Source organism: Thamnophis sirtalis, unplaced genomic scaffold (assembly GCF_051295495.1).
Source record: "Thamnophis sirtalis isolate CommonGarterSnake01/CBP01778 unplaced genomic scaffold, rThaSir2_p1.2 scaffold_9, whole genome shotgun sequence".
Taxonomy (NCBI): domain Eukaryota; kingdom Metazoa; phylum Chordata; class Lepidosauria; order Squamata; family Natricidae; genus Thamnophis; species Thamnophis sirtalis.
In genome coordinates this window covers 36,491,532-36,519,159 of record NW_028261389.1, presented here as the reverse complement: position 1 = coordinate 36,519,159, position 27,628 = coordinate 36,491,532, and the positions used below count along the sequence as shown (strand labels likewise).

General features: G+C 38.4%; 1 protein-coding gene and 1 non-coding gene across 2 annotated transcripts; one reads left to right on the top strand and one right to left on the bottom strand.

Moving 5' to 3' along the window:
* Positions 1-553: 553 nt before the first annotated feature.
* Positions 554-26,754, bottom strand: LTA4H (leukotriene A4 hydrolase). Its single transcript, XM_087723332.1, has 19 exons — positions 26,567-26,754; positions 25,222-25,352; positions 23,258-23,378; positions 21,317-21,385; positions 18,578-18,682; positions 18,387-18,439; positions 17,135-17,207; positions 16,885-17,025; positions 16,051-16,074; positions 15,564-15,634; positions 15,365-15,476; positions 7,791-7,935; positions 7,606-7,709; positions 6,858-6,928; positions 6,324-6,378; positions 5,614-5,709; positions 3,963-4,045; positions 2,037-2,141; positions 554-1,074 (listed from the first exon to the last, which is right to left on the bottom strand). Exons 1-19 carry the CDS (start codon positions 26,717-26,719, stop codon positions 945-947), a joined length of 1,842 nt encoding a protein of 613 aa, XP_087579458.1. The 5' UTR covers positions 26,720-26,754; the 3' UTR covers positions 554-944.
* Positions 26,755-27,029: 275 nt separating this feature from the next.
* On the top strand, positions 27,030-27,101 carry TRNAD-GUC (transfer RNA aspartic acid (anticodon GUC)). Its single transcript has one exon. It is a non-coding gene; the product is annotated as a tRNA-Asp (tRNA).
* The last annotated feature ends 527 nt before the right edge of the window (positions 27,102-27,628 follow it).

Below are 27,628 nucleotides of genomic sequence, written 5' to 3'. Positions count from 1 at the left end.
GTGTCTGTTTTGAAAACTAAAAATAAAAAAACTTTTAATTAAAAAAATATGAACTAGTCTGAATTTTGATCATGTCACCATGGGGATGCTTCGTTAAGTGTGAAGAATGATCATAAGTCACTTTTTTCAATGCCTTTGTAACTTCAGACAGTCACTAAATAGACTGCTGTTAAGTTGATTCGTGTACCTATAGTACCTGCCCTACAGAACAACATCCCTCTAAAGATTCAGACAGCCCTGACTCTGTTAGCCATTCGCAAGGCAGAAAGCCCAGGTGTTTGAGTCAGGAGGTTAGATGAGCTCTACTGCATTTCTAGATGAACAAGATAGTTGTTTTATCCTGAGTTCCAGGAGTTATGTACCATGGGTTTTGCGTTTTAATCTTTGTACATCACCCAAAGCCACCATAGCAAGCCACCATACCACATAAATCTTATAAATATAAATAAACCAGTTAATTATTTCTGCCTTTATATTTTAAAGATGATTTGACTCATGAATCAGACATGAAAGTTATACCAACATTGTTAAAGAAAGAATATAAATCAGATAGTTTTATCTGTTCATTGTTTATTTCACTCTTCTGATGAAATCAATGATTACATTATTAAGTATACCAACATAAAAAGATATTGCAGGTAGAACTCAAAGAGCATAGTTTCAATAAAGTCCACTAGTACCTGTATTTGTTGTGGTAAAAGTAGAACTAATGTAGCGAAGTGTAGAAAAATATAGGTTTTTTTTTCCAGTTTTGCATAACATGTATGTAGCAGAAATGCAAAGCTCTAGAAAACGTAGAAGAGCTTTTTTGTTCCAGGTTCAGAAGACAATGTAAAGAAATCAAATGAGATCTACCATGATTTTATTTGTATGTTTTGGCAAGAGAGTGAAGAGGAATAGCAAAATTCTCTTATACAAGGTCCGCACCATGAACTCTGCAGAAGTTAAGCTGTTTGTCCCTCCAGGCCCAGATCTTTGGATACCAACATTGCAGTCACTGGATGCATAGATATTTTGTGCAGCTGGAAGGCACTGATGGCTTGGTCACGTGATTTTTCAAATTTATAGAGATCCCTATAAAAAATCCCACATAACAAAAAAAAAATGGTTTTAGTGCTTTTGTTTTCATTATCAGTACAGTATTCCACATAATAAAAACTGCACTCTGAACTAAGTAAGAGCACATAGTTTATCTACTCCATTGGGAGTATATTCAAGAGTTTTGAGAAAAGTGCTACATGATAAATAGGAGAAGATTTGCATGAACTGTTTTTGAACTTACTTAGTTACATTTCTGCCTAATGTGCAGAATTTACTTTATTTATGTAAAGTATGTATATACATTGCTATTTTAAAAATCCCAAAATGGAGTGATAGATAAAACAAAACAAGGTCTCAGCTAGTCTAATTAACATTTTCAAAATGCCTCACTATATATATATATATATATATATATATATATATATATATATATATATATATATATTTATTCATATAAATATGATTCCTCTGCCTGTTAGACTGCTTGCTTCAATCAAATATGATCAACAACATGATCTTTAGTAACAGTATTATTTTAAAAACTCGATGTTTTTTGTTGCGATGTTTTGCGATGTTTTCCCCATTCATGAGTTGGGGTGGCCGTGGCCTGCATGTGACGCATCTGGTCCAGGGGCCGCCAGTTTGACACCTTTGTCCTATATGATCTTATAATAACAGCTATTCTTTAGGTATTAATGTATTAATGATTTTAACTGTAAAAATGACATTATAAAACAGCAATGCCAGCTTCATAAAAAAGGTTGTAATTCTTGTTCCTTCAACATCCAGGGTGTGAAATTTGTATTGTTTGGTATATGAAAAGAGACTAATAAGAAGCTACTACAAATTCCACATTAAAATGGTTCATAAGGGAATTGTATATTTGCATTATAATTCTGATACTGATGATTTTGAAAAATTCAAAAGTGACATTTAAGTCAATGATCAGGAAAATGGCTAAAACATTTTGACACAAAGACAAACATTTGTCTTACTTGAATAATGGACGAGTAAATTTCATGCGGCCTTGTTCAGTAGCCATCTTTAGAGCTAGAGGGATGGCAGCTTCCCACTTGGTTTGAATGCAGAGGCGGAGCCATCTGAAAGGTAGTGAGATTAAGTTCATTTCACTTTTTATTGTATTCATTTATATTACTATAAACAACAATTTTTAAACAATGATATATATATGAATACTTTTTATATATAATTAATAATAATCCAGATTCTACAATATGCTGTTCCTAAATTGAACCACTATGCAAATTAAGCATAGTTACTTATATAATTTATCTTTTCCCCCCCAGATATTCAGTTATAAAAAATCAGACTATAAGATACACCGGTGTATAAGACGCACCAAGATTTCAAAGAGTAAGAAAAATGTTTTTGCCTTCCCTCAGTCCCCAGCAGCACTCTGCAGGCTTCAATAGGGCTGGGCTAAGGCAAAAAAGCCTCCATTTTTGAAAAAAACAGCTTGTTTTTCACAAAAATGGGATGCAGGGGCAGGGCTTTGGGAGGCCAAAAATGGCTGTATTCGATGTATAAGACGCACCAACATTTCTACACTCTATTAAGGGGGAGGGGGGAAGGTCCGTCTTATACGCCAAAAAAATATGGTAATTGGCACACAAGAAAAGCTTTAAAAATGATAATTTGCCTCAAGCAGTAGGGTTTAGAAAAATAACACTGCACGCAAGATGCACAAGCAATCTTGGCAAGATATCGCTTGCATAGACATATTTTAAAAATTTTTATCCCCTAAAGTTTTATCGCACATTGGACATATGCTTTCAACTTTTCGGTAGGTTTTCTTAAAAAAAAAATCATGTCAATCTGCTTTATTCTACAACAGGAGTGCCAAACTCACGTCATCATGGAGGCATCACGTGATATATCAGGACTTTTCCCCCCTTCGCTAAATCGGGAGTGAGTGTGGCCAGCATGTGACGCATCCAGCCCTTGGGCTGGGAGTTTTGACAGCCCTGTTCTACAACATGCATCAAATCAAGCTATTGACAGTGAGAGACTCTTTTTCAGTGCTTCATGAACAATTAAACCAATCTTCAAGGCTCCTGCACATAACATATAGACAATGAATAATCAAACTGACAAATCAAAATTTAGAATTTTAAAAACTGGCAGCACTCTCTACAGGTTGGACAATCTACATTCTTGGTTTAACAAATGTAGGTGAGTGACTGTCAGGCCCATAGATCATTCCCTTCCCCTTTCCTCCCAATTGGAATGTTCATTCTTATCTCTTTAAACCCGATGTTGCTTGCTGAAGACCAAAATAGGAAATTGTGGTTGAATGCGAATTGATAAAACAACACAGGGTCTTATATTCTTTTGACCCCTGAAATAAGCCCTTGGCCTTATTTTTGGGGAGGTCTTATTATTCTTGAGCTGCCGGAAGTGACGAGCTTGGTTACTTCATGGCTGCTGCTATGTTGCAATATTTTCGGGGTGGGCTTATTTTCAGGGGAGGGCTTATTTTAGCACATGCACTCAAAGCCCCGATTGGCCTTATTATCTGGGAGGTCTTATTTTCAGAGAAACAAGGTATAATAGTGGCTTACTTAGCCAAAAGCTTAATAGTCTAAATAACAATGTTTGTTGGCATCAAAGTAAATAAATTAAATCTCCAAAAGTTTCTAACGAAGCAACTGGTTTTGCCAGATATAATTCATCATTTAAAGGAGCCTAACTACAAAACAAAACAAAAAGTATCATCTTTCACCTTCTTCAAATTTCCCAGGGGTCATGTTCTCATTCTTGAACAACTGCTTACTTCTATATATTTGTTCCCATGTAACAAATCTCCATCATGAGAGATTTAGGTATACATTCAATAGGACTAAGTAGAAAAACTTGATTTGCAACCATTTCAATATATTATTTCTACATTTGCAACGAACCTGAATCTGATTTCGGAATTGTTTGTTGCATTGAAGTCATAGATTTCCTGCATTCGACTCACGTGGCTCACTGGAAGAGGATTCTATAAATTTTGAAATAATGTGTGTGTGAGATAGAAAGGGAAGGACACACAAGGAGGAAAAGGAAATGGGAGAAAAAACCACAACAACATATCTTTATTTCTAAGTAACAATGCCAGTTTCTAAGCAGTGTTTCTGGAAATTCGCTCACTCTATTGTAGAAAAGTGCAGTTCAGAGCTGATATTATTATTACTATAAAACTTCATTTTGCCTCTGAACTGTATTCATCAAATAGAATTAAGAAAGTTAAGTAACCAATTCCTAGCATTATTTCTTTTGGCATCCAATCTATTTCTAAGGAAAGTCCCTCACCTTTGCTTGTTCTGATAGTTACCTAGCATACCCAGAGCCCTTCAAAACTAACATCTACTATATTAAAAAAATAGTTGGTTAATTTGTAATGTAAATCCTTGCCTTATGCTTACCCAAATAAGGAAGAAGGAAATATTTGAACGAAAAGCTTGCCTGAGTTCATCATTCTCCATGTTTATGAATGGAATAATATCACATTGAGCTATCATATCTCACTATTTATACATTGGCATAATAAAAAAAATAACATTGTGCAACTCCATGTTGTGTGCCAGTTGCATCAGTCCCTGAACCAGAGGCTCTACTCATTCATACCTTGGTCATCACTTCAATGATGAAGTGACTATATATGGGGTTGCCCTTGAAGAGCATCCAGGAGCTGCAGTTGGTATAGAATGTATTGGCATGAGTTGTCCTCAAACAGAAAACTTTACTCCCCAGTTCTGTGAGCAGCATTGGTTCCAAGTCCAATTTAAGGCACTGGTTATGACCTATAAAGGCCTACGTACATTGGCCCTGACCCTCCCAGCCTTTAGGAAGGCCCTGAAGACATGAACTGAGGTAGAATGAATTCTGCTGATCATGATTTTCTGGTTTTTTAATTTTAATTTATATTTGTATACAGGTAATCCTCAACTTATGATCACAATTGAACCCCAAATTTATGTTGGTAAGTGAGAGATTTGTTAATCTATTTTATGATTAACAAATTCTTTTCTCGCCTCATTTGTTAAGTGAATCACTGTAGTTCTTAAATGAGTGATATGCTTGTTAAATAAATCTGGTTTCCCCATTGACTTTGCCTGAAGGTCGCAAAAGGTGATCACATGACTCCGTGACACTGCAACCATCATAAATGTGGGTCAGTTGTCAAGCATTCGAATGTAAATCATGTGACCGTGGGGATGCTGCAACAGTCATAAGTATGAAAAATTATCATAAATCACTTTTGTCAGTGCCATTGTAACTTCAAACGATCACTAAATGAACTTTTTGTAAGTCGAGGACTTTTGTAAGTACTAATACTTAGAAGTATTAGTTGCTATCTTTTCACCTGTTGTGACTTTTCCCAGAATTATTCAGACGAGATGGGTAGCCAAACAATTTGATAATAAACATTCAATTTTCCAAATTAATGAAATACTGTCTAAATCGCTAGACAGTATGGTTCATTCCATATTCCTTGAAAAAAAATCCTTTTCAATGTCAGGCTGAACACATATACTCTTGAATGACAATTGGCTGGCAATCACTTACCTCCAACAGCAGGAGTGCAAGGAACTCAATCAGTTGGTGAGAAGACATATCTTTTATATCAGCTGAGCTGAAAGAACCAAGATCACTTTCAATGGCCTAAAGGAAGCAAAATTGGGAAGAAATGTGAAACACACACAAGGGCAGGGATGTGCAAAGGAGCTCATACGTTTCTAAAATACCAGGATCTACATTCAGAAGGATTTTACTTACCAAATCTTACTTTGGTAAATAAGGATCAAACACCAAGGACTTAAGTTTTCTTTAAAGACAAGAAATGTTTTTGTCTTACATACTTAGAGTTATAAAGATAACAAATATCTGCAAAGTCAAGATTAGAATGTACTTCCTACCAAATGTGTAATTTATTCCAATCACAATAAGGAAAATTAAAGCCTTGCTTCCACATAATTATGAACAACTTTATATCATAGCATTACAGCAAGTACCTATTGCTAATGTCTCTCACACTCATACTATCACACACATATACATATACATATACATATACATATACATATATATATGGAGAAATAATGTTCAAAACAGTCTAAAACAGCAGTTTATGAAACAGTATTTCAGTATAAAGGCAAGTTGTCAACAATCTTGTATTAAATTCTATACTATGAAAGTGGGAGTCAATGCAAAGTGGAACACTAAAATAACACTTGACAAACATAAAACCTTCTGTGCATTAGAAGTCATTAACTCACTTTGATCCATCTTTGGCTCAAGGCAACACAGGTATTTGACAATGTAGTATCATATCTGATGGGGAAAAAAACAGGAAATGTAAAATTATGCGTGGGCATGTTCATATGCAAATATATTACATATTTATTTTTGGCACATATCTAATGCTCTACATGCATTGTAGCAGGTTATGTAATATAAAGAACTTTGCTTATAGATATGTAGAATTAAAAAAAATTCAAAAATATTTCATAGCTATTTGGTACTTGATTTTTGAACAATATTGGTAATATTGATTTTTTAAATAATTTTTAATTTTTATACAAAACTATTCTATATGCATTGTAGATTTGGATCATGTAAAGAACAATGTGTCCCATATTCATCTAGCAATCAACTAAATGCTTATATCAGCATAGCAAACAAAAGATCCAGAACAGATAAAGTAGATTTTAAAAAACCCCATCTTTATTAAGCTATAGCTTTAAAAATACAACTAAAAGCTCTGCCTGTAAATAAGGAGATGGGGAGAGCTACTAGAGAAAAACTCTTACTCAGGTTTTACTGGTGGCATACCAGGAGTATGCATCCATGCATTCCAGTCAACTTTGTTAAGAACATTAACCTAGAAAAAAATGACATCCTATTAGCCAAAATGTGGGTAGTGAACCAAAATTGCTTTTAAAGTCATATCAATTTCTTACAAAGTAACATACCCCACTTTTTAAAAAAAAGTCACCAAAACAAATTAAATGCAGTTGAATTTGTAAGAAATCATCACGTCTCCAGATTCTCAGAGATAGATTTTACTCATAATGAATATAATACAATTTAGTCATTAATAATTAAAGTATGGGTTGACTTTGCTGGATGCACGCAGGTATAAATATTTAAATAAGATACTTTTTATACATATTTCTTCAAAAGTATTAGCATTCTGATCCCCAGCCATATAATCCTGAATATTATGTGAATTTAAATTACTGTGCTGCTTTTCTTTATCATTTAAATCCCTATCCTGTAATCCTCCTAATGACATATTTTGCTTCAACATATTCCTCGGGGGAGCAACTTTGAAGAAATTAGTCTTTATTTTAATCAATTCATTACCTATATTTATGCTACTAAAATTGTCACTTTTAAGTGGGTGAAATGGGTCATCTTACAAATTGGATAAATAAAAAAAGCAAAGCAGTTTATTGAAAGGATTGTGTATAAAACAATTTGATTTCATTTCCTTTCATTCCATTCTTTTAGTTTGAATTGTAAGTAAAATCTTGAATTATAAGAATAGCACCTAACCTTATCCTTGAAATAGGAGTAGAGGAAATTCTTCCAGTCTTCAGTCACTATACTCTTGTATGCAAACTGTTGGATGTATGCTCTCAAGAAGCCAATGAAGACATCTGTGTGAGTATGACATATGTTAATCAATAGTAGAATGTCTTGGTTAAAGAAAATCATGTAGTTTTATAATAAATTAATACCTGGTCCACCAAGCAGCTGCTCCAGATGAAGCAATAAAGCAAAGCCTTTCTCATATGGAACAGAAGAATATGCAACATCAGGGTTTAACTCCTTCAGATTAGGGATCAAATTTGTCACTTCATTTGTGCTTCCAAGGTTATTAATCTAGAAAAGTTATGAAAATTAAGATTTATTTAGCAGCACACATTACATCTCTGCTCTGCAAGCCGTTTTGACTATCTGTATGCTTTTGAGTACAATTCTTTTTTTTAAAGTATATTTATTTTGTTTTATCATAGAAGGTAAAATACAAAACACAAAAACAAACAAAAACAAAATAACAAAATAAAAACCTATGTTCAGCACTAACAAAGAAGAAAGAAGATTGATGTAAAAAAAAGGAAGAAAAGGAGTCCCAAATATCAAATAAATTTGGGTACAATTTAAGGTGCTGGTAATACCCAATTGAGCCCCACATGATACAAGACTGAGATATTTGAAATGCTGCTTCTTCCCATTTACATATACCCGTCTCATAAGATCTGCCAAGACAACCATGCCATGGGTCCCATCTGCCAAGGAATGTCATCTGATGGGACCCAGGAAGAGAGCTTTGGTGCCTGCCCTTTGGAACTAGTGGTTCACTTTGATGTAGTGGTTAAAATGCTGACCTAGAAACCAGGAGAATATGAGTTCTAGTCTCATTATAGGTATGAAAGCTGGCCGAGGGACTTTGGACCAGTCCCTCACTCTCTCAGTCCAACCCACCTCACAGGGTGGTTGTTGTGGGGAAAATAGGAGAAGGAAGGACAGGCCCAAACACACTGCAGCAATCTGGAACAGCAAAAAAAAAAAAAAGGAAATAGAGGATGTATACAACAAAATGGAAACTCACACAACTTTATCAAAAAGTCCCTGACCACTCAACCCAATAAAGCACAACCAACACAAACTCTAAAAAGAATTACAAGCCATATATCAAGAATATTTCAGAAACCACCAACAGACTCCTACAATCACATGGAATCAGTGTTAGGAATATAATCTAACGGTTGGGTTGGCAATATATAAATCATGTAATGATGTTCTACCTGTTTTTTTAAAATCATGCTGTAAAATGTGATTGGTTGCTGTTTTTCCTCAATCAGCCATAAGAGGGAGCCAGAATGACTGTTAGCTCTCTGTTTGTTAAGATGTTGGGCTGATCTGATCTGTTTTGGAAGCTGGCTGTTAGAAAGTGCCGTGAGCTATTGTAAGTTTTGCAAGTGCTAGCAAACTTTGGGTACCGGACTGTTTGTATGTTTATGGACTATGTTATTTGGATTATCCCTTAACTGAAAGACATTAATGGCTGACTGTCTTATCCGTGTATGACCTCTATTTCCATGAAACTAAAAGCCTATTTAAACTGCAGTGTGTCTGTATGCTGGTTTGTGTGTTCTCCAACACAACTCTCACAACGCTTCTCTGAACGTACTTGCTCTCCCAACGGGGAGCTTACCTAACAATCAGCATAGCACACAAGACAACTAAAGCCCTTAAAAACATCCTAAGCAACCCAAAAGACTCAACAACCCAGAAGAAAAAACAGGAGTCATCTACAATGTAAGGACTGCAACAACTGCTATGTACGACAAATAGGCAGAAGATTGGCAAAATGCATACATGAATACCAACTACCAGTCAGAAAACAAGATGAAAATTCTTTAATTTCACAACCTATGGAGATGTAACCATACTTTCAATTGGGAAAATGTGACCATCCTAAGGTTCAGCCAAGTCCAAAAGCAGCAGGGAATTTCAGAAGCCTGGCACTCTGACAAATCAGCTATCAAGACACATAAATATTAACAACATCTATGCAAAAGATACTGGCACCCAGCCCTAAAGAGAACAAAAAGACCCAAGCACCTCTCCACCAGCAATCAGCACCCAGATCAGCATAGATCACAGATGTCAAACTTGTGGTGTCACATTGCCATCACATGATGTTTTTCCCCTTCGCAGAGCTGGGGTGGGCATGGCCTATGTGTGATGAATCCAGCCTGCGGGCTGCCAATTTGACATTCCTGGCATAAATTAATTTCAAGGTTAACATCAGACCAACAATCAAGCAAATGCCACATTCAAGCCAACAGCAAACAGCCCAATCCAAGAATCCCCAAGACCACGCCCACCAAAAATTGATAGGCAAGCCACTGGAATATAAACTGACAGCAGCAAACTACACTCCTCACTAGCACTGATATGTTACGTAGTTTGAGTAACGAAATGTCTGCAAGAAAACAAGCAAACTCAGAGAGGACCAACCCTGAACTACAAATATTATCCTTTAATAAGTAGTATTATATAATATTTGCTGCCCCGAGTAACTTATAAAGTACTAAAGACAGAATAAAAATATAATAAATAAATAAATAAAAAATAATTTCTCTGGACTTGTCTTTACTTTTCTGGCATCTAGAAAGTCCCTGAAGACATGGCTGTGCCACCATACTTAAGGGACCACTGGAAGTGGTGAGCCTCTTCAATGGTTTTGCTGAATCAGATGTATTGCTTGCATTTACTCACTGATTGTGACTGTTTTGTGTCTGAATTTCCTTCAGTAGTTTTTAACATAGTCATATGCTGTTTTTATTTCCATTTTTATTGTTCCTGCTATTGTTTTTAATTGTTGTGAGCTGCCTAGAGATGCAACTCTAGGTGAACAACTATAAAAATTGAATAAAGTCTATCAATCAGGTTCTTTTCCAGCTCATAAAGCTTTAGGCACTGTAATGTCTACCCTGCCATATCTAGGTCATCATCAGACATAAAGCAATTTTTAAAGAGAGAGGGAACTTGTATAAGTTCAAAATGTTTTCACTAAAATGATTTTAGATTTTGTTCCTCAAAATACACTTCCTTTTTATTTCATGGACGTCTGGCTCTTTTCCCCAATACAAGTCAAAATAGTGATGGTGGTTAGCTATAAAACCTCAAATAATACAAGAAAAACAGAAAGCTTTCCTGCCTAAAATAAGGAAGTCTGCACACTGTCTCCAAAATTTGACTACTGTTGCTTAAACTGCCACTTTGAAGGGACATTTCAGTAGCAAAACATGAGAACCAGATATGGGTTGCTCCTGGTTCGGCCAAACTGGTAGTGGAATTCAGGTCTGGGTCAGAACCGGCAGCTGTTCACTGGCCGCTGCTGGGCTGCTACCATTTTGGTTTTTAGTGACTGCACATATGCAGTTCACTGTAAATTGTTCTGCGCATGCACGAAAAACAATTTACATTGAACAGCACGTGTTGCGAACCAGTAGTAAAACCGGCAGCAACCCACCCCTGATTCAGCATTCAGTTTTGGTTGCCACGATGTAGAAAAGATGTGGAGACTCTAAAAAGAGTGCAGAGAAGAGCAACAAAGATGATTAGGGGACTAGAGGCTAAAACATATGAAGAACAGTTGCAGGAACTGGGTATGTCTAGTTTAATGAAAAGAAGGACTAGGGAGACATGATAGCAGTCTTCTAATATCTCAGGGGTTGCCACAAAGAAGAGGGAGTCAAACTATTCTCCAAGGCACCTGAGGGTAGAACAAGGAGCAAATGGGTGGAAGCTAATCAAGGAGAGAAGCAACTTAGAACTGAAGAGAAATTTCCTGACAGAACAATTAATCAGTGGAACAGCTTGCCTCCAGAAGTTGTGAATGCCCCAACACTGGAAGTCTTTAAGAAGATGTTGGATAGCCATTTGTTTGAAACGGTATAAGGGTTCCTGCCTAGGCAGGAGGTTGGACTAGAAGACCTCCAAGGTCCCTTCCAACTCTGCTATTGTATTATTGTATTGACTATACCTCCAACAATACTCATATAATGGGACTTCCTAATCCAGTGATGGCGAACCTATGACACGCGTGTCAGTGCTGACAGGCGTAGCCATTTGGGGTGACACGCACAGGATTCATCCCTAAGGTGACCAGACGTTCCGCTGTTGGGACGCGATGCATCTGTAGCGGAGGAGCGGGATCCCGAGGGAGGCTGTTGCAGAAGGGCGAAATCTGAGATTTCTTCGCTTCTGCGGCAGGATAACATTTGTTCTTTAGAGGAAGGGGGGGAGAGACCACTACAGTTGCATTTCTTTTCTTGCTGGGGATTTAGAAGTCTTATGTTCACTTTTATTCCCGGGGGAAAAAAACAAACCCGAGCCTCCGCCGTTGTCCAACCCTCGCGTTTCCTGGCAAGAAATCCATCCCCCATTATGACGAGGTACGCCGGCTTTCAATTGGTAAGGCATCCTTGGCATCCCCCGGGTGATCTCCAGGCCCCCGGCTTCCCCATCTCCTCTCCTATGGGGAGATGTGCATCATAATGTTGTAAGCCGCCCGGAGTTACCTGTGTGTGAGGTGGCTGCCCTATGCATTTGCGTTTGTGTGCTGGAGAGAGAGTGAAAAAGAGAGGGAGAATTATATTAATTAGAAGCGGCGGTGGCGGACGTCGGCAGCGACTGTAATGACTGCTCGGGCGAGGTGCGGAGGAAGAACGGAAGGTCCCTCCCGCCCGCAACGACGGCTCCAGCCATGGACGAGCAGGCTGGCCCCAACAACAACAACTCACTGCTCTTGCCGCCACCTCCAGATGGGAAGCAACCACGCCTGTGCAGCCCCTGTGCTGCAGTGGGAAGCAAGTCTGCAAGGCGTGGTTGCTTCCCACCCGGAGGTGGCGGCAAGAGCAGCGCGTTGTTGTTGTTGTTGAAGACGACGCCGGGGCCAGCCTGCTCGTCCATGGCTGGAGCCGTCGTCGCAGGCGGGAGGGACCTTCCGTTCTTCCTCTGCACCTCGCCTGCACGGTCGTTACAGTCGCTGCTGACGTCTGCCACCGCCGCTTCCCTCGTCCGTCTCGATTGCTGGAAGCAGTAACAAACAGCGCATCTGCTCCGCTGTCAGCGCCTTGACAGCCACCCCAGCTGGCGGCTACCGGGCCTCGCTGGAGTCAATTACAAAACCGCGTTCAGCGCTTTGAGGACCTGAGGCATCTTGGGAAATGCAGTTCCCTATCGGAAAGAATGGAGTAGCTGCGAATTTGTAACAACAGAAGATAATAACTTGGTGCTTCGCAGGTTACGAAAATCTCAAGTTTGATTTGCACACTGTTTTTTAAAAGTTAGATAAAGAAATTATGCTGTGAAAGCGACTAGAAAGCCTCCCCTCCCCTTCCTGTGTGCGAGAAAGGGAAGGAGAGGAAGGAAGGAGGGAGGGGGGAAGGAAAAGAAGAAGGGAGGGGGGAGAAGATGGAAGGAGAAAAGATGGATGGAAGGAGAAAGAATGGGAGGAGAAGGAGGAATATGGAAGAAAAAAAGAAGAAAAAGAAGAAGGGAGGGAGAAAAGAAGGAAGGAGGTAGGAAGAAAAGGGGAAGAGAGGAAAAGAGCAGAAAGACAAAGAGGATGAAGTTGATAGGAAAGAGGAAAGAGGAAGGAAGGAAAAAAGAAAAAGGGAGGGAGAGAGGAAAGAAGAAAAGATGGAACTAGAAAGGAAAGAAGGGAGGGAGGGAGGAAAGGGGAAGACAGGGAAAGAGCAGAAAGACAGAGAAGGTGAAGGTAGATAGGCAGAAGGAAGGAAGAAGGAAGAAATAGGGAAGGAGGGAAGGAGGAAGGAACAGAAGCGAAGAGGAAGAGAGAAATGGAAAGAGCAGAAAGACAGCGAAGATAGATAGGCAAAAGAAATGAAGCTGAAAGAATGGAAGGAGGAAGGAAGAGAAAAGGAGGAAGGGAGTGAGTGAGGAAAGAAGAGAGGATGGAAGGAGAAAGGAAGGAAGAGCGGAAAAGAGCAGAAGACAGATAAGGTGAAGGTAGATAAGCAAGAGGAATGAAGGAAGAAGTGAGGAGTTTCGAGGAGGGTGAAAACATTTAGTGACCAGAGTTACAATTGCATTGAAAAAAGTGACTGATGAACAAAGAAGTTACTAAGCAGGTATGTTAAATAATTTGTTTTTGGTTTATTAAATACAATTATATATTTTTGTAGTTTAAACTATAAATTGCGCAAAATTATGTTTTTGTCGAAGTGACACACAACACGAGTTATGCTCGATTTTTTGCCGATTTTTGACACACCACACCAAAAAGGTTGCCCATCACTGTCCTAATCAAATAAATGTTTTCATTATTAGTCTTTTCTGAATTAAGTTCTACACATCTGTGTCTTGTTTAAATATTCTGTTTGATAAAGAATTCTTCAACTTGTTTTATATACTTCTTCTGCTTCTGCTTACTGGATTTATTTAATTTAATGTAAGTATTTATTTCTCACTTTAAAGATTGAAAATGCCAAAGAGGTGGCAAGAAAGCAAACATTTCCAAAAATTAATAGTCAGTTTAAGGAAAAGGAAAGTATAGTTTTGTTTCTTGAAGTCAGGTGCATTTACTTTAAACTCTTTAAAAAATGCACATTTAATACTTAAAATATCTTTATTTAATACAGTAGTCCTCGACCTATGACCACAATTGAGCCCAAAAATTATGTTGTTAAGTGAGACATTTGTTAAATGAGTTTTGCCTCCTTTCTTGCCCCAGCTTTTAAAGTGAATCACTGCAGTCATTAAGTTAGGGACACGGATGTTAAGTGAACCGGCTTTCCCATTGACTTTGCTTGTCAGAAGCTTGAAAAAGATGATTCCCATGATCTCAGAACAATGCAACTATTATTATAACTATGAGTTCATTGTGAAGCATCTGCATTGTGAAAAATGATCATGTTACTTCTTCCAGTGCTGTTGTAATTTTGAACGGTCACTAAATCATCATCTTCACTTAACGACCCCCATAATCCCTAGTGGAATGGAGTCTGTGCTTCTGAATGGAGCTAGCAGAATGTTTTAATGGCTGGATGCCCTTCCTGTTGCCAATGGAGAGTTTTGTTCAGCAGAGAAATTCTTAGTGTGCCCAGAGAGAGAAATATCTGCCTCTACCTAGGGTCAAACTCACAGCCTCCTGATTGTGAGGTGAGAGCTCCACCTCTAGGCCACTGCACCACTTTGAACAGTCACTAAATTAACTATTGTAAAGGTCTACCGGTTCAGTTCAATGCATTTTAGTACAAAATAAATGCCATTATTTAATTAGGCAACGGTTTAAATTTTTAGCCATAAAAAGAATCCAGGCCATGCAAATAAACACAGCACATCATTTTAAAGCAGCTTTTTCTAAATCATGTGGCTGCCTGATACACAATTCCAGCAAAGGAGACAACTGCTTTAGGTATTGCAAGCAAGTGCTACGGCTGGAGTTTCTGAAGATCACCTTTGGAATTCTGCACATTCCTATTCATTATTATGCTTATTATCTTCAGATTACCTGAAAGATTTGTATGACTGAGGATTGCGGGATTTTCATAAAGTGCTAAAGACTTGTTCTTCTTCCACAGACACCAGGCTAGGTGTTCCTGGTGTGGTGTTGATACATGTATTGAATCCCCCCTAGATGCTTGGGGAGTTAAAACTGGTTTTAGATGGATTTGCACTATTTATTCATCATTTGTTAGCTATCCAGACTCAGGTGTCAAGGGTGTAGTCTTGTACATTAAAATACCCCATAAACAAATAATTCACTTACTGTGTTTTGTAACTCTCGCCAGCCTCCTAGAGCCTGAAAGTGCCTGAATTGTTCTCCAAACAGCCGACCACCAATTCTGCGTTCTAGATAAACTGTATGCCCCTCATTTAGCCTAGAATATGAAGCAGATAAATGAGTATTTCTCTTGATAGACTCTTAAAACATACAAAAATTCTTCCAACATTTGGATTTCACCTACCAAAAGTGTTCCCAAGTCTTGTTTGTTACCAAATTCCCTGTCCAGCTATGAGAAATTTCATGAGCAATAACCTGAAATGTATAAAAATGTATTGTGGTCTCTTTAACTCAAAGAGACAACAAATAGGAGCAAAATCACATTTTGTTTCACTAATTAATGTCTACAGCACGGAGTACAGAATTACATGAAGCAGAATGCCATCAAATGGATTCAGCCAGAAGAAGATGGAGAACTTATGTTTTTCCAATGCTCATACAATCTCCTAGATCTCTTAAATGTACTTCAGTTGTAAATTTCTATATGGAATTCTACAGAATATAAACCTTTGCCATTTTTCTTATTAATATGTATTGAATATTTTTCAACTAAATAGGTAATAATATCTATTATCTGAAGCTATTTATGTAAGATTATGTAAGAAAAATCCATTTACATTTCATAGTGTAGTTGAGTCCTCATAAATGAGTAAATTTAGATTTATACTTACATTGGATAATGATCTGTCACCAGCCTGCACAAACAAAAAAAAAGGAGGTAATTAAATCTCTAAATTAATACCAGACAATTCTGATTAATATTATGGTCTAATCTGGACAAAAAATAGTTTACAGGTAGTCCTCCACTTACATCAATTCATTTAGTGACTGTTCGAAGTTACAACAGCACTGAAAAAGTGAGTTATGACCATTTTTCACATTTACAATCATTGCAGAATCCCCATGCCACATGATCAAAATTCAGACACTTGGCAACTGACCCATATTTATGACGATTGCAGTGTCCCTGAGTCAAGTGATCCCCCTTTGTGACCATCTGACAAGCAAAGTCAATGGAGAAGCCAGGTTCATTTTACAGCCGTGCTACTAACTTAACAGTTGCACTGATTCGCTTAACAACTGTGGCAAGAAAGGATGTAAAATGGGGTAAAGCTCACTTAACAAATGTCTCACTTAGCAACATAAATTTGGGGGGGGTCAATTGTGGTCGTAAGTGGCTACCTGTATAAAGATATATCAAAAGACAAGATACTGTGAAAATTTCACAAATGAAATTGGGTCAAACTGATTTGGTATTTTTTATCTAGGACAGTGTTTTTCAACCTTTTTTGTGCAAAGGCACACTTTTTTCATGAAAAAAATCACGAGGCACACCACCATTAGAAAATGTTTAAAAAATTTAACTCTGTGCCTATATTGACTATATATAAAGTAATTTTCCCACGGCACACCTTACACTATGTCACGGCACACTAGTGTGCCGCGGCACAGTGGTTGAAAAACACTGATCTAGGAGATGCAATCCATAATAAAATCAAACTTACTAATAAAGTAGGAGTTACAAAAGTGAGGCAGGGATTCTCCATACCACCATATGGAAACGATGGGGGCAGCACCAGCAAATCATATTGACCCCAGACATAAGGACCTGCCAGATCTTCTGCTATTTTCAGCATGGCTTCAGTCTGAAACAAGAATGAGCAAACCAGTGTTTAATGTTTGAAGATGTGATTATGCGGAAGACAAATACATACACAAGCATATATAGCTATTATCATGATGCAAATAACCCACCTCACCAAATTCATAAGCTGATTTGTCCACCAGTTCCTTTTCAGCCCACACCAAAGTTCTAGGGCCAATTTCTCTGGAGAACAAAATTTAATTACATAAATGAAGAATACTGTTTGGATGTCATTACCATGCAAGGCAGCATTAGTTAAATTGTATTAACTAGAGCAAATTAGTTGCAGTGAATAACATTGAAATGCAACAGTTGCTAGGTAATTCTTTCAGTTATTTTTGTTCCTAATACTGTTTCTTGACTAATCTTCCATTCATATACTGATCACCATAGAAAGAATAAGCATCTGCCTCACTTTCTCCCTCACCTCTTGCCCTTGGGCATGTGGATTCTTCTTACCAGTTGACAGAATTGATAGCTCCCTACTGCCATTTGTAATGAGAAAATGAAATCTGATTCCTCCCAGTCAGCTGACCAGGTAACCAAGTGGCTGGTAGCAATAGCAATAGCACTTAGACCAGTGTTTCTCAACCTTGGCAACTTGAAGATGTCTGGACTTCAACTCCCAGAATTCCCCAGCCAGCATTCGCTGGCTGGGGAATTCTGGGAATTGAAGTCCAGACATCTTCAAGTTGCCAAGGTTGAGAAACACTGACTTAGACCAATGATGGCCAACCTTTTCGCCACTAAGTGCCCAAACCAGAATGCACATGCATGCCACTGGCCAGCTGGTCTTTGCAGGTGCCAGAGCACCGGAAAATGACCTCAAAACAGCCTGAAAATTATCTGGTTTTTGGCTGTTTTTCAGGCCGTTTTCCAGCACTCTGGCACTCACAAAGATCAGCTGGACAGTGTGCGCTGGAAATCAGAAGAGCAGCTTGTGACAGCATACGTGCCCACAGACAGGGCTGTGTGTGCCACTTCTGGCACGCGTGCCATAGGTTCGCTATCACGGACTTAGACTTATATACCGCTTTACAGCCCTCTCTAAGCGATTTACAGAGTCAGCATATTGCCCCCTTATTTTACCCCTTGGAAGGATGGAAGGCTGAGCCACCCTTGAGCCTAGTGGGATCTGAACTGCTAAATTGCAGGTAGCCGGCAGGCAGCAGAAGTAGTCTGCAGTACTGCACTCTAACCACTACGCCACTGAGGCTGGTAGGTTCATTGCCTGAGATGTGTCCAGCCAAGAGATCAGGCAGCCTTTTTCCAGTAATCAAGAGCCACTAACAGCAACTGAGGCAGTAGGAAGCTTAAACCTCCCACACCCACTTAACCAGCATTCAACTATATTACCCTCACCTGCTTTCCAAGGCACCAACTACTAAAGCAACCAGATAACTGGGTATTGGAACCTAACAGGGAGGAAGAAAGGAAGTTCTTAGATACAAACATAATTACAACAGACCTATGTGTTGACAGCTTAAATTTAGAAGGCAGTTTGTTGAAGAAAAGTCATCTATATGATATAACATGTCATTGAATACCCTTACATTTTGAATGAAACGGAATATCTTCCTAGTTTGATCTTCTGGATCAAGCAAGTCTCCATCTCTCTTGGCACTCATAAGAGCCACCAGCTCACTTGGAACAGATATCTAGTTAAACACAAAACATATCTGTAATTTCTATCCAACATGATAAGACTTTTCCTTTTAATTAAAATGACAATTTTGCAACAATGCAAGTCAGAAAGTTCTGTTATGCTTTATGTATATGGTCCCCTCTCCTTCTAGATACTCTCCTCTATGTCTTGCTATGTTTTCAGCTTTGATTCCACTATACTACATCAACAGCTCATTGAAGCAAACTTAGATATAAATATGTACAGTACCTCAATTATATAAGCTTATAGTAAACATTTCAGTATCTAGCATTTAACAAAAAAAAACTAAGTGCACAACTTTAATTCAAATAAATTATTTTAAGTATAACAATTACAAAAAAACAAAAAGAGGTGTTCAAGCAAACAAATCTTAAAAATGTATCTTACATGCATTTAGCATGTACAAATAAAGGCCTGACATATGGAGAGCTCCTTTACACAAGGTTAAGTCTTGGCCAATCATAGTTCCCCCATACATTAAAACCTATGCTGTATGTATATTTAGGGCAATGTCTTGCCAAATGGGTAGAAATATGGCCATTGCATCAAAAGCAGCAAGAAAACAGTGGAGTTGCAATTACAGAGAGTGCTCAGGAAAACAAATTATCTGTATCTATAGTAGCCACATTTCAGACTTGGCTTTCGCTGGGATTGTCGGTCTGTCTGTCTATCATCCATCTATCATTTTTAGTAATTGTCCATTTCCTTCACACGCCTTGTGGAGGATCTCATAAAGGATTCAGAGAATGAAACACAATGATTCTTGTCTTTCAGGATTTCTCAATAGCTTTCAATGTTAACCACAGTATTTTCTGGAACGGTTTGCGAGGTCTGAGAGTTGGATTATGTAATAGTAGTTCTGCTTTCCATTGAAAAATGTTTCAGTCAATAATGGTACAAGGAGAAGGTTGGGTCCTTCATCCATCTGTTATAGAGTGCTCCAGGGCTTGTTTCACCTATACCATTTAACACCTACATGAATATGCTAGGAGAGGTCATCTATAATTTGAGATGCAGTATCATCAATATGCTGATGATATCCAGTTGTACTCTCCCCATTGATCTAGAGTAGGAATCTGCAAGCTTAAACACTCAAAGAGCCATTTGGATCCGTTTCCCACAGAAAACACTGGGAGCCATAAAACATGGCTGGGCATGGCCACCTAAACGTCACTCCCACCTATTCACATGCCTCTCCACCACCGCCACGCCTGCCCAGGCTCATGGCAGTTTAAGGCTCTCAGTGGTTTCTGTGGGAAATGGATGGAGCTCTCATTCTCTCCCTCCCTCTCATTGCTGTTTTTCTCTATTTTTCGTCTCCCTCTCCTTTCTTTCTTTCCTTTTCTTTCTTTCTTTTCCCTTCCCTCTTCTTCTTTCTTTCTCACTGAATATGATAGCAAATCCAAAATAAAGTTATTTATCGTGGAAGATTGCTTCTCTGTAATTTTTTCACAGTGAACTCTAAGTTGATAGAACATGGCAAGATTGTTCTAACAACAATAGCATATATATTTTGATTTCTTTTGAGTTTGACAATATAATACATTATCAAAAATTATAAATAATCTTATTTTCAGATGCATTTTTTGCCATCTCTGTTATTTCCTTAAAAAAAATCAGACTTGCTTCCAATTTGTGCTTTCTGGCAAATTGCAGTTTTCCTTGGCAAGAGACCTAGCTTGCCATTGCTTACATCATAGGTCTGAGAGAGTTTTTTCTTTCTTTCTTTTTCTTTCTTTTTCTTTCTTCTTCCTTTCTCTCCCCTTCTCTCTCTCATTTCCCTCCTTTCCCTCTCTCATTCTCTCCCTCCAGCTCTCATTTCTCTCCCACTCTCCCCCTTCTCTCTCTCTCAATTGTTTCTCTCTTTTTTGTCTCTCTCATTTCTCTCCTTTTATCATTTTCTCATTTCTCTCTCTCTTTTTCCTGCCCTTTCTCTCACCTCTTTTTCATGCGTGCGCCAAGCAGGGTACCCTCCTAGGATCGCTGCGGTGGCAGGGACGGTGGCGACTCCTCCCATTGCCGCCACTGCGCAGTGAGGTGAGTAGCCTGCTGTTCCGTGCTGTGCAGGAGAGCCAGAGTTCTTCCCTCCCTGCATCCGGCGACAGCAGCTATTGGTCCTCCCCGTTCCCCTCCTTCATGAGCCGACATGAAGGGGACCGCAGCTACCATAGAGCTGCCCGCGAAGGGGCAGAATTGCAAAAAGCAGTTGATCACGAGCAATGCGGAGAAAATGCTTGGGGCACTTCAGCCATGCGGCTCTGCAGAGAGGCTTGCCCTTTCTCAGGACGGAGAGCAGGTCATACTTGCCAAGATTAACTGAAATATTTTCAGCGTTTAATTATTTCTTTCCTCAAGTAAGTCTATCTGGCGGAATCTATGCAATTTTGAAACATACCTTATACCAATTATGTTGGGCCAACCTAGTACAAAAGGAAGGCATTTCTGCAAAATGGAGTGCTTACCTACCAGAGTATTGGGGAATACTTTAATAAAAGATGCTTCAGGATATGCAGGAATATGAATGTACCATCCATTTGCAGGGAAAAGATCTGGATGCTTCAAAGATGTTTCACAAATCCTTTGCTCTCCAAAGTACCCTTACAGAACTGAACAGTCTAATACTTACCTCCGCATAATATGTTAACTTCACAGAGGGCGTATCTTGGCAGGGGAGTAGAGCTCTGCAATGAGTAGCCTATTGAAGAGAAAAGGGGACTTATTAGTTCTTGTATAGATAGTGCAGCAAACCACTAAAGGTAAGGCTAATAGTATAGGCAGTCTTTGGGTTACAACTATTCATTCAGTGACTGTTCAAAGTTAAGACAGTGCCAAATGAATGATATTTACAACAAGTCCTTGCAGTTCCAGTTGTCCTTACTGTCAAATGACAATTTTAAAAATTCCATCCTGACTTCTCACAAGCAAAGTCAATGGGGAAGATGGCAGGAAATTGGAAGTCATAATCACATATAATCATTGACAGCAACCAGAACTGCTGGAACTATAAAGTTTATAGGTTAAGAAAAGCAAGATATATTAGTGTATCATATAGTTTATACACATATTTGAATGTTTGCATTAGATAATTAACCACACATAGGTCTAACAATATAAATCTTTATTATTCTAACATATTATACTTTATAGCGTATTTTTGATAATGTATGTACTGTATATTTGTGTTTTGTTCCTTTTGCTTTATTTTTGTTATTTAAAAAAATTATATCTACATATAATTATATATAAAAATGTCTATAAAAAGGACTACTGGGACTGCTGTGGCCGAGTGACATGGTCACATAGCTTTGCACTTTACAATTGCATAGTGTAGCAATGGAAAATCTGGTTCAATTGCCACTGTAATCTGAGGACTACTTGTAAAATGTTTATTCTATACTACAATGCAGCATAGTATCCAATTCTTGCATAATCATATCCAGTCACAGTTCATTCAGGCTCACATCCTTAACTCAATTACCCCTCTACACTTTATTGTGTCTCATTCAATAGACTCCTTTCTAAACTTTTATGTTCTTAGGCAATCTGAAATTTGGCAGGCACATGGGAAGTAGTTCATTAACGGTACAAAAATGCATGCCATACATTTGTACGTTCCCGAGTCATAAGCAGTGTCAAAAATGACTGTGCTGTGAAGTGTCCATTACAAAGTTGTACAGTATATATACAAATCAGAATGTGTAAAATTATAATTTAAGACATATATAAAGCCATATAATAAGGGATGTGGTGGCTCAGTGGCTAAGATGTTGAGCTTGTCGATCAGACAGTTCGTTGGTTCGAATTCCTAGCGCCGCATAACAGAGTGAGCTCCTGTTACTTGTCCCAGCTTCTGCCAACCTAGCAGTTCGAAAGCATGCAAAAATGCAAGTAGAAAAACAGGAACCACTTTTGGTGGGAAGGTAACAGCGTTCTGTGCACCTTTAGCGTTTAGTCATGCCAGCCACATAACCATGGAGACTTCTTCGGACAGCGGTGGCGTTTCGGCTTTGAAATGGAGATGAGCATTGCCCCCTAGAATCGGGAACAACTAGCACATATGTGTGAGGGGAACCTTTACCTTAAAGCCATATAATTTATGTAAGTATGTTAAACCAAGCACTAACAAGTATGGCTTTACCCTTAATGGCACATCTTCTGTATATTAGGATGCATTAACAACATACTACAGTATTATTCAGAGTATAAGATGCACCAAGATTTTGTACAGGCAAATTAAAAAAAAAGTTTTTGCACTCTGCAGACCTCCCAAAAATGGCCCGTTTTTCATCATTTCTGCCCTTCCCAGCCTCCAGGAGCACCCTGAAAGCCTCCTAAAGGCTATGCACAGCCATTCTGGTGAAGGGGGCGGGGCTTCAGGAGGCAAAAATGCTGTATTCAGTTTATAAGACGCACCCAGATTTTCAGCCTCTTTTTTGAGGGGAAAAGGTTATACTCCAAAAAATACAGTATATGAATGTTTGGGAATTAAGGCATTCTCAGACTTTTATCAGACAATAAGATTAATAATGCTTACTTATGAGACATATCACTAAAGCAACCTACTCACCTGGCACTGACTAAAAAGAAATGGATGTCTTTTCCCTGATGTCTGCTCTGGAGTGAACCACTGAAGTGCTGAAGACCTTGGAGAAGTTTCAAAAGAGACCTCCACAACTACATCTTGACCCCTGCAAATATTCAAATATTTAAACTGGAAATATCACTTAAGACTTTCCTGAACCATCCCTCAAACCTCAACTGTAACAAAGATGAATATCTGTTGAAAAACCTTAGTAGTTAGTGGTTCATCCACAAAGCAAGAGAAACTGCATATACACAACAGAGCATAGGGAAAATTTAAGTTACCAACTGGAAGAATAAAAAACAACAAACCCATGCGGTATCTTAATGAAAGCAATTGTCTATTACATTTTTAAAGCAAATCAAAATAATTTTATAATGTATTGCTCAACAATTATAGTCAGTTGCTGAGTCCCATTTGCCTGAAAAGAAACAATCAACAAAATGAACCTATCAAATACCAAGTTTAATCTTATATCATCAGATCCCTAAGAAATTCTCAGAACAGATATCAAATATATATTAATGGTTATTGACAAACAAGAGAATGTAAGCACTGTTTCTTCTGAATACATGGGCAAAGTGCCACAATGTATTTTTGTGAGTCTACTAAACTTTAACTTACTCTTATGTATTATTCTTATAATGCACACCTGCAGTGTTGATTTTTTAATTAGTAGTACTTTTTGGACTAAAGAAGAAAACATGCTCCAGAAATCACCAGATTGACAGATACTTTCTGAGAACACGAGTCTTTCTATAGTATATTTTAATTAACTGCAATACATTTTCTGTATTGGTGTCTTTGGTATCCAAAACTTCTTAAATAAATCTGAGTTACCCTAACAAATAAATGTTCTAACAATAATGAAAAGATTCTTGAAGTGAAGATGAACCACCACCTCTCTGCTGGCACAGCTTAATTCTGGTATGATTGTCTAGTTTCTTTAGAGGGTGAGGTTAAAAACTTTTGACATCCATTCTTCTGCAGCAGGAGATTACCAAGAAGGACAAACAGGAATAATTAGCAAATGGGTGCTGTTGAGAAAACAAGTATCCCTGATTTTAAAATTGGAAGATAAACTTATGGAAATGAATTTGTACAGCAGTGCATTTCTCCTGATATTACTCACCCTGCTGCTGCTTTTGGAGGGTTTTCCTCAATTACTTTCTGTCTTAGAAGTAGGGAACCACCCCAGTTTTCAGAAAACAGTCTTCCAAGTCTATTCTTTTGCCTCCCAATCCACACTTTTCACTTGGATTTCTTTACCAATTTTTTTAAATCTATTTGTCTTTTCCTTCTCTACTTTTCAAAATTATTTTTTAAACTTTATTTCTGGAAACTTGGTTTTTATTTATGTTAAATTTGCTGCCTAACTCACTGTGTGGCTACCCTAGACTGTTTTTTTTTTGAATGAAGAAAAAATTGCTCCTAATAAAAGATCAAAAGCAAAGTCTTTGGAAAGATGTGCCAGATTGCAAAACAAAGAGATTGTGGAACAGAAAGCCAAAAAGCCTTGAAAATTTTAATAATTATAAGACTGTTAAAGATAACATACAATCTTGTGACCCACCGAATAATATTTACAGTATTAGAATTATTTTACTCATTTTTGCCCCACCTTTATTATTTCTATAAATAACTCAAGGCAGAAAACCTATGTACTTCACCCTTCTCCACAGAAACTATGCTGGGAGGTTGGTTGGCTGAAAGTACTTTGAAAGTTCATAGTCACCCAGCCAGTTTTTATGCCTAAGACATGACTAAAGCTCACAGTATTCTGGTTACTAGCCTGGTGCCTTAACCACAAGACCAAACTGGCTCTCAACAGTTATAATGCTGTGGTATCATTTATTCAGCAAGGGCAGAGTCATATATAATGACCTATATAAAGTCCTAAGATCAAGGTAATAGCAAGATAACTAATGTATGAAAATAAAAATGCATACTTCCTCAAGGGGAATGGTAATGTGATTTCAAGTGGTGCTCCTTTGAAGCTGTGTTGTTGTCCAAGAACAAACTGAGCCACTTGATTGTTAACAACCACTTTCTGAATTGTTAGGTCTTTGGTGTCCAAAACCTGTTAAATAAATCTGTGTTACCATAACAAATAAATGTTCTATGTAACAATATGAAGTTAATTATCACTTCCAGAATGAAGATTCTGGAAGTGATAATTAAAACACTTAAAAGTTTTACTTAAAATATTATTAAAATATTTTAGCATAGAAGATAGTTCAAAATACTTCATTACTGTATATTTCTCCATTGTTTGTAACGTTAGATCAGCTCAAGTCTTAAAACTGGTGTAAGCTTTTGTTATAAGGCCTATAACCATTCCTACTCTCTGGCCCATTTTCTCCTTTTTATATAAAAAGAGGTAGTAAACTAGTAAAGAACTAGTAAAATTTCAACATGTTTAATGAAAGAACTAAACTGCAAAGAGGAACATTATTTCACAATATTACCAAAAAATTCTTTAAAGCTTTATTTTGGCCAGGATAAACATTTTTGTGGATTGAATGTCTCATTTTAGAAAAAAGGGTTAGAATTTTATATAGTCTAGTAACATGAGTAAAATGTGTATTTTGTGCTGTGCTTCTTTCAGAAGCTGTCATGCTGAGTCTGTTCCAAGAAAATTAGAGAGGAATTTTGTTTTCAGCTCAGAAGCAGGGCTGGCCAAAGACCCACCCTAAAGATTATTCCCCACAGGAGGAGGATCACCCCCCATTCCTCCATTAAGAACTATACTTTGACCTAGCAGAAAGTCCTGGAAGGATTATGCTTTTGCAACATCTGCTATCGGGAGATAAAATGCAACTTCCAAGAAAACTTAATATTTTATTAGTGCTAGCGCAGCACATTCACAGCATTAATTTTTATATTACTCTTTCATGGTATTTGAGTGTGAGCATGGTCATCCTACACACACCCCTCCTTTACTAAACGTACTGCTCTACGTTTACACAATAAGTAGCAGGGACACCATGCCGCCGCCCCCCATGTAAGGAAATCATTATTTTAATTCAACTTCTTAAACTAGAAGCCAAAGAAAACATTACACCCAATTGCTCCAATGCAGGTTTACTTAAGGAGCAACATCTCTTTATCAGCTTTCTGGCACATCAAGAAGAGAATTAAATACGAGGGGTTTGAGGTTTATTTCTTCATTCGACTTCAGAACCCCGAATTCCCGGGCAATTCTGAACGCTGAAGCCCAACACAGCGCGAGAGAACCCCCCTCCCCAATTCGCACCCCCCCCCCAGCGCCCCCCATGGAAGGAGCGGCGTTACCAGGGAACTCAGGTTGTCCCTTTCCGACCGCACGGTGAGGGCCGCCGTGCCCCGCAGCGATCGGCTTTCGAAGTCCACGCGGCAACGCAAGTAGAGATGGTGAGTGCGGCAGGCATCAGAAGCCGCGAAGGAACTCGGGTCCGCATCAGCCATGGCTCCAGCACACAGCTCCACACTGGGCGGCTCAGGGCTACGCTCGCTATTTAACGAAGTCCTAGCACCGCCTTATTGGCTGAGAGTCCCCTCCTTATTGTGGATGGCTTCAAGGAGGACTCTGGGAGTTATAGTTCTTCACGAGGTCCAGCTCTCATGCAACTAACTGGAAATTAGACTGCTACTCCCATGATGCACGACGGCCAAGTAGCTATTGGATATCGACCAAGCAACCTATTAACCTATTACAAGTCCGAAACTTCAAGGAAAGCAGTTTAATTGAGCAGAAAGCGACCCTTTCATCAGTACTTCCTCGTTAGTATAGTGGTAAGTATCCCCGCCTGTCACGCGGGAGACCGGGGTTCGATTCCCCGACGGGGAGATACGATTTTTTCCTTCCATGTATTTCTACAAAATCTTAACAGAAACCGAGATACATTTCCAGATGAAAATGATGTGTAATTTTACACGTTCACAGCAACAGCCAGCAGGCTACCTAATTTACTATCTTTCCCTATTGATGTCAATAAACCTACAAATCCTACCTGATGCTATTCTTGCAAGGGCCCGTACATCTTTAAGCCAGCCAATTAAAAGTTTAAAGAGGAGCATCATCAAGAACGTTTTAATTATTGCTTAAAGAATAATGTAAGGAACTTCCTGGGACTGTTTTAACTGGGGGACATATTCATAAGCGCTGAAATCTGACGGCGGACCAGGTTTCAGTCTGGAATACAAAATACACACTCGGGTCTTGGGTTTTTCCCTTTTTCTGCTCTCTTTGTTTTGCTTTGCTTTCCAGTCTCTCATTTAACCCCTTTGAAGTCAAGAAGCCCTAGTGGAGTCTACCGAAGATTAGCAATTTGCTGCTGCTGCTGCTGCTGCTTACTATACTTACAGCAGTGTAAG

Bases quoted from the DNA above. Each gene is read 5' to 3' on its own strand.
- LTA4H (XM_087723332.1), bottom strand. From the start codon at position 26,719: ATGGCTGATGCGGACCCGAGTTCCTTCGCGGCTTCTGATGCCTGCCGC. The intron at 16,075-16,884 runs GTAAGTTTGATT...TTGTTTGTGCAG, and splicing joins TTGTAACTCCTACTTTATTA to GCTGGTGACAGATCATTATC. The intron at 5,710-6,323 runs GTGAGTTAATGA...TGCTTCCTTTAG, and splicing joins TGAGCCAAAGATGGATCAAA to GCCATTGAAAGTGATCTTGG.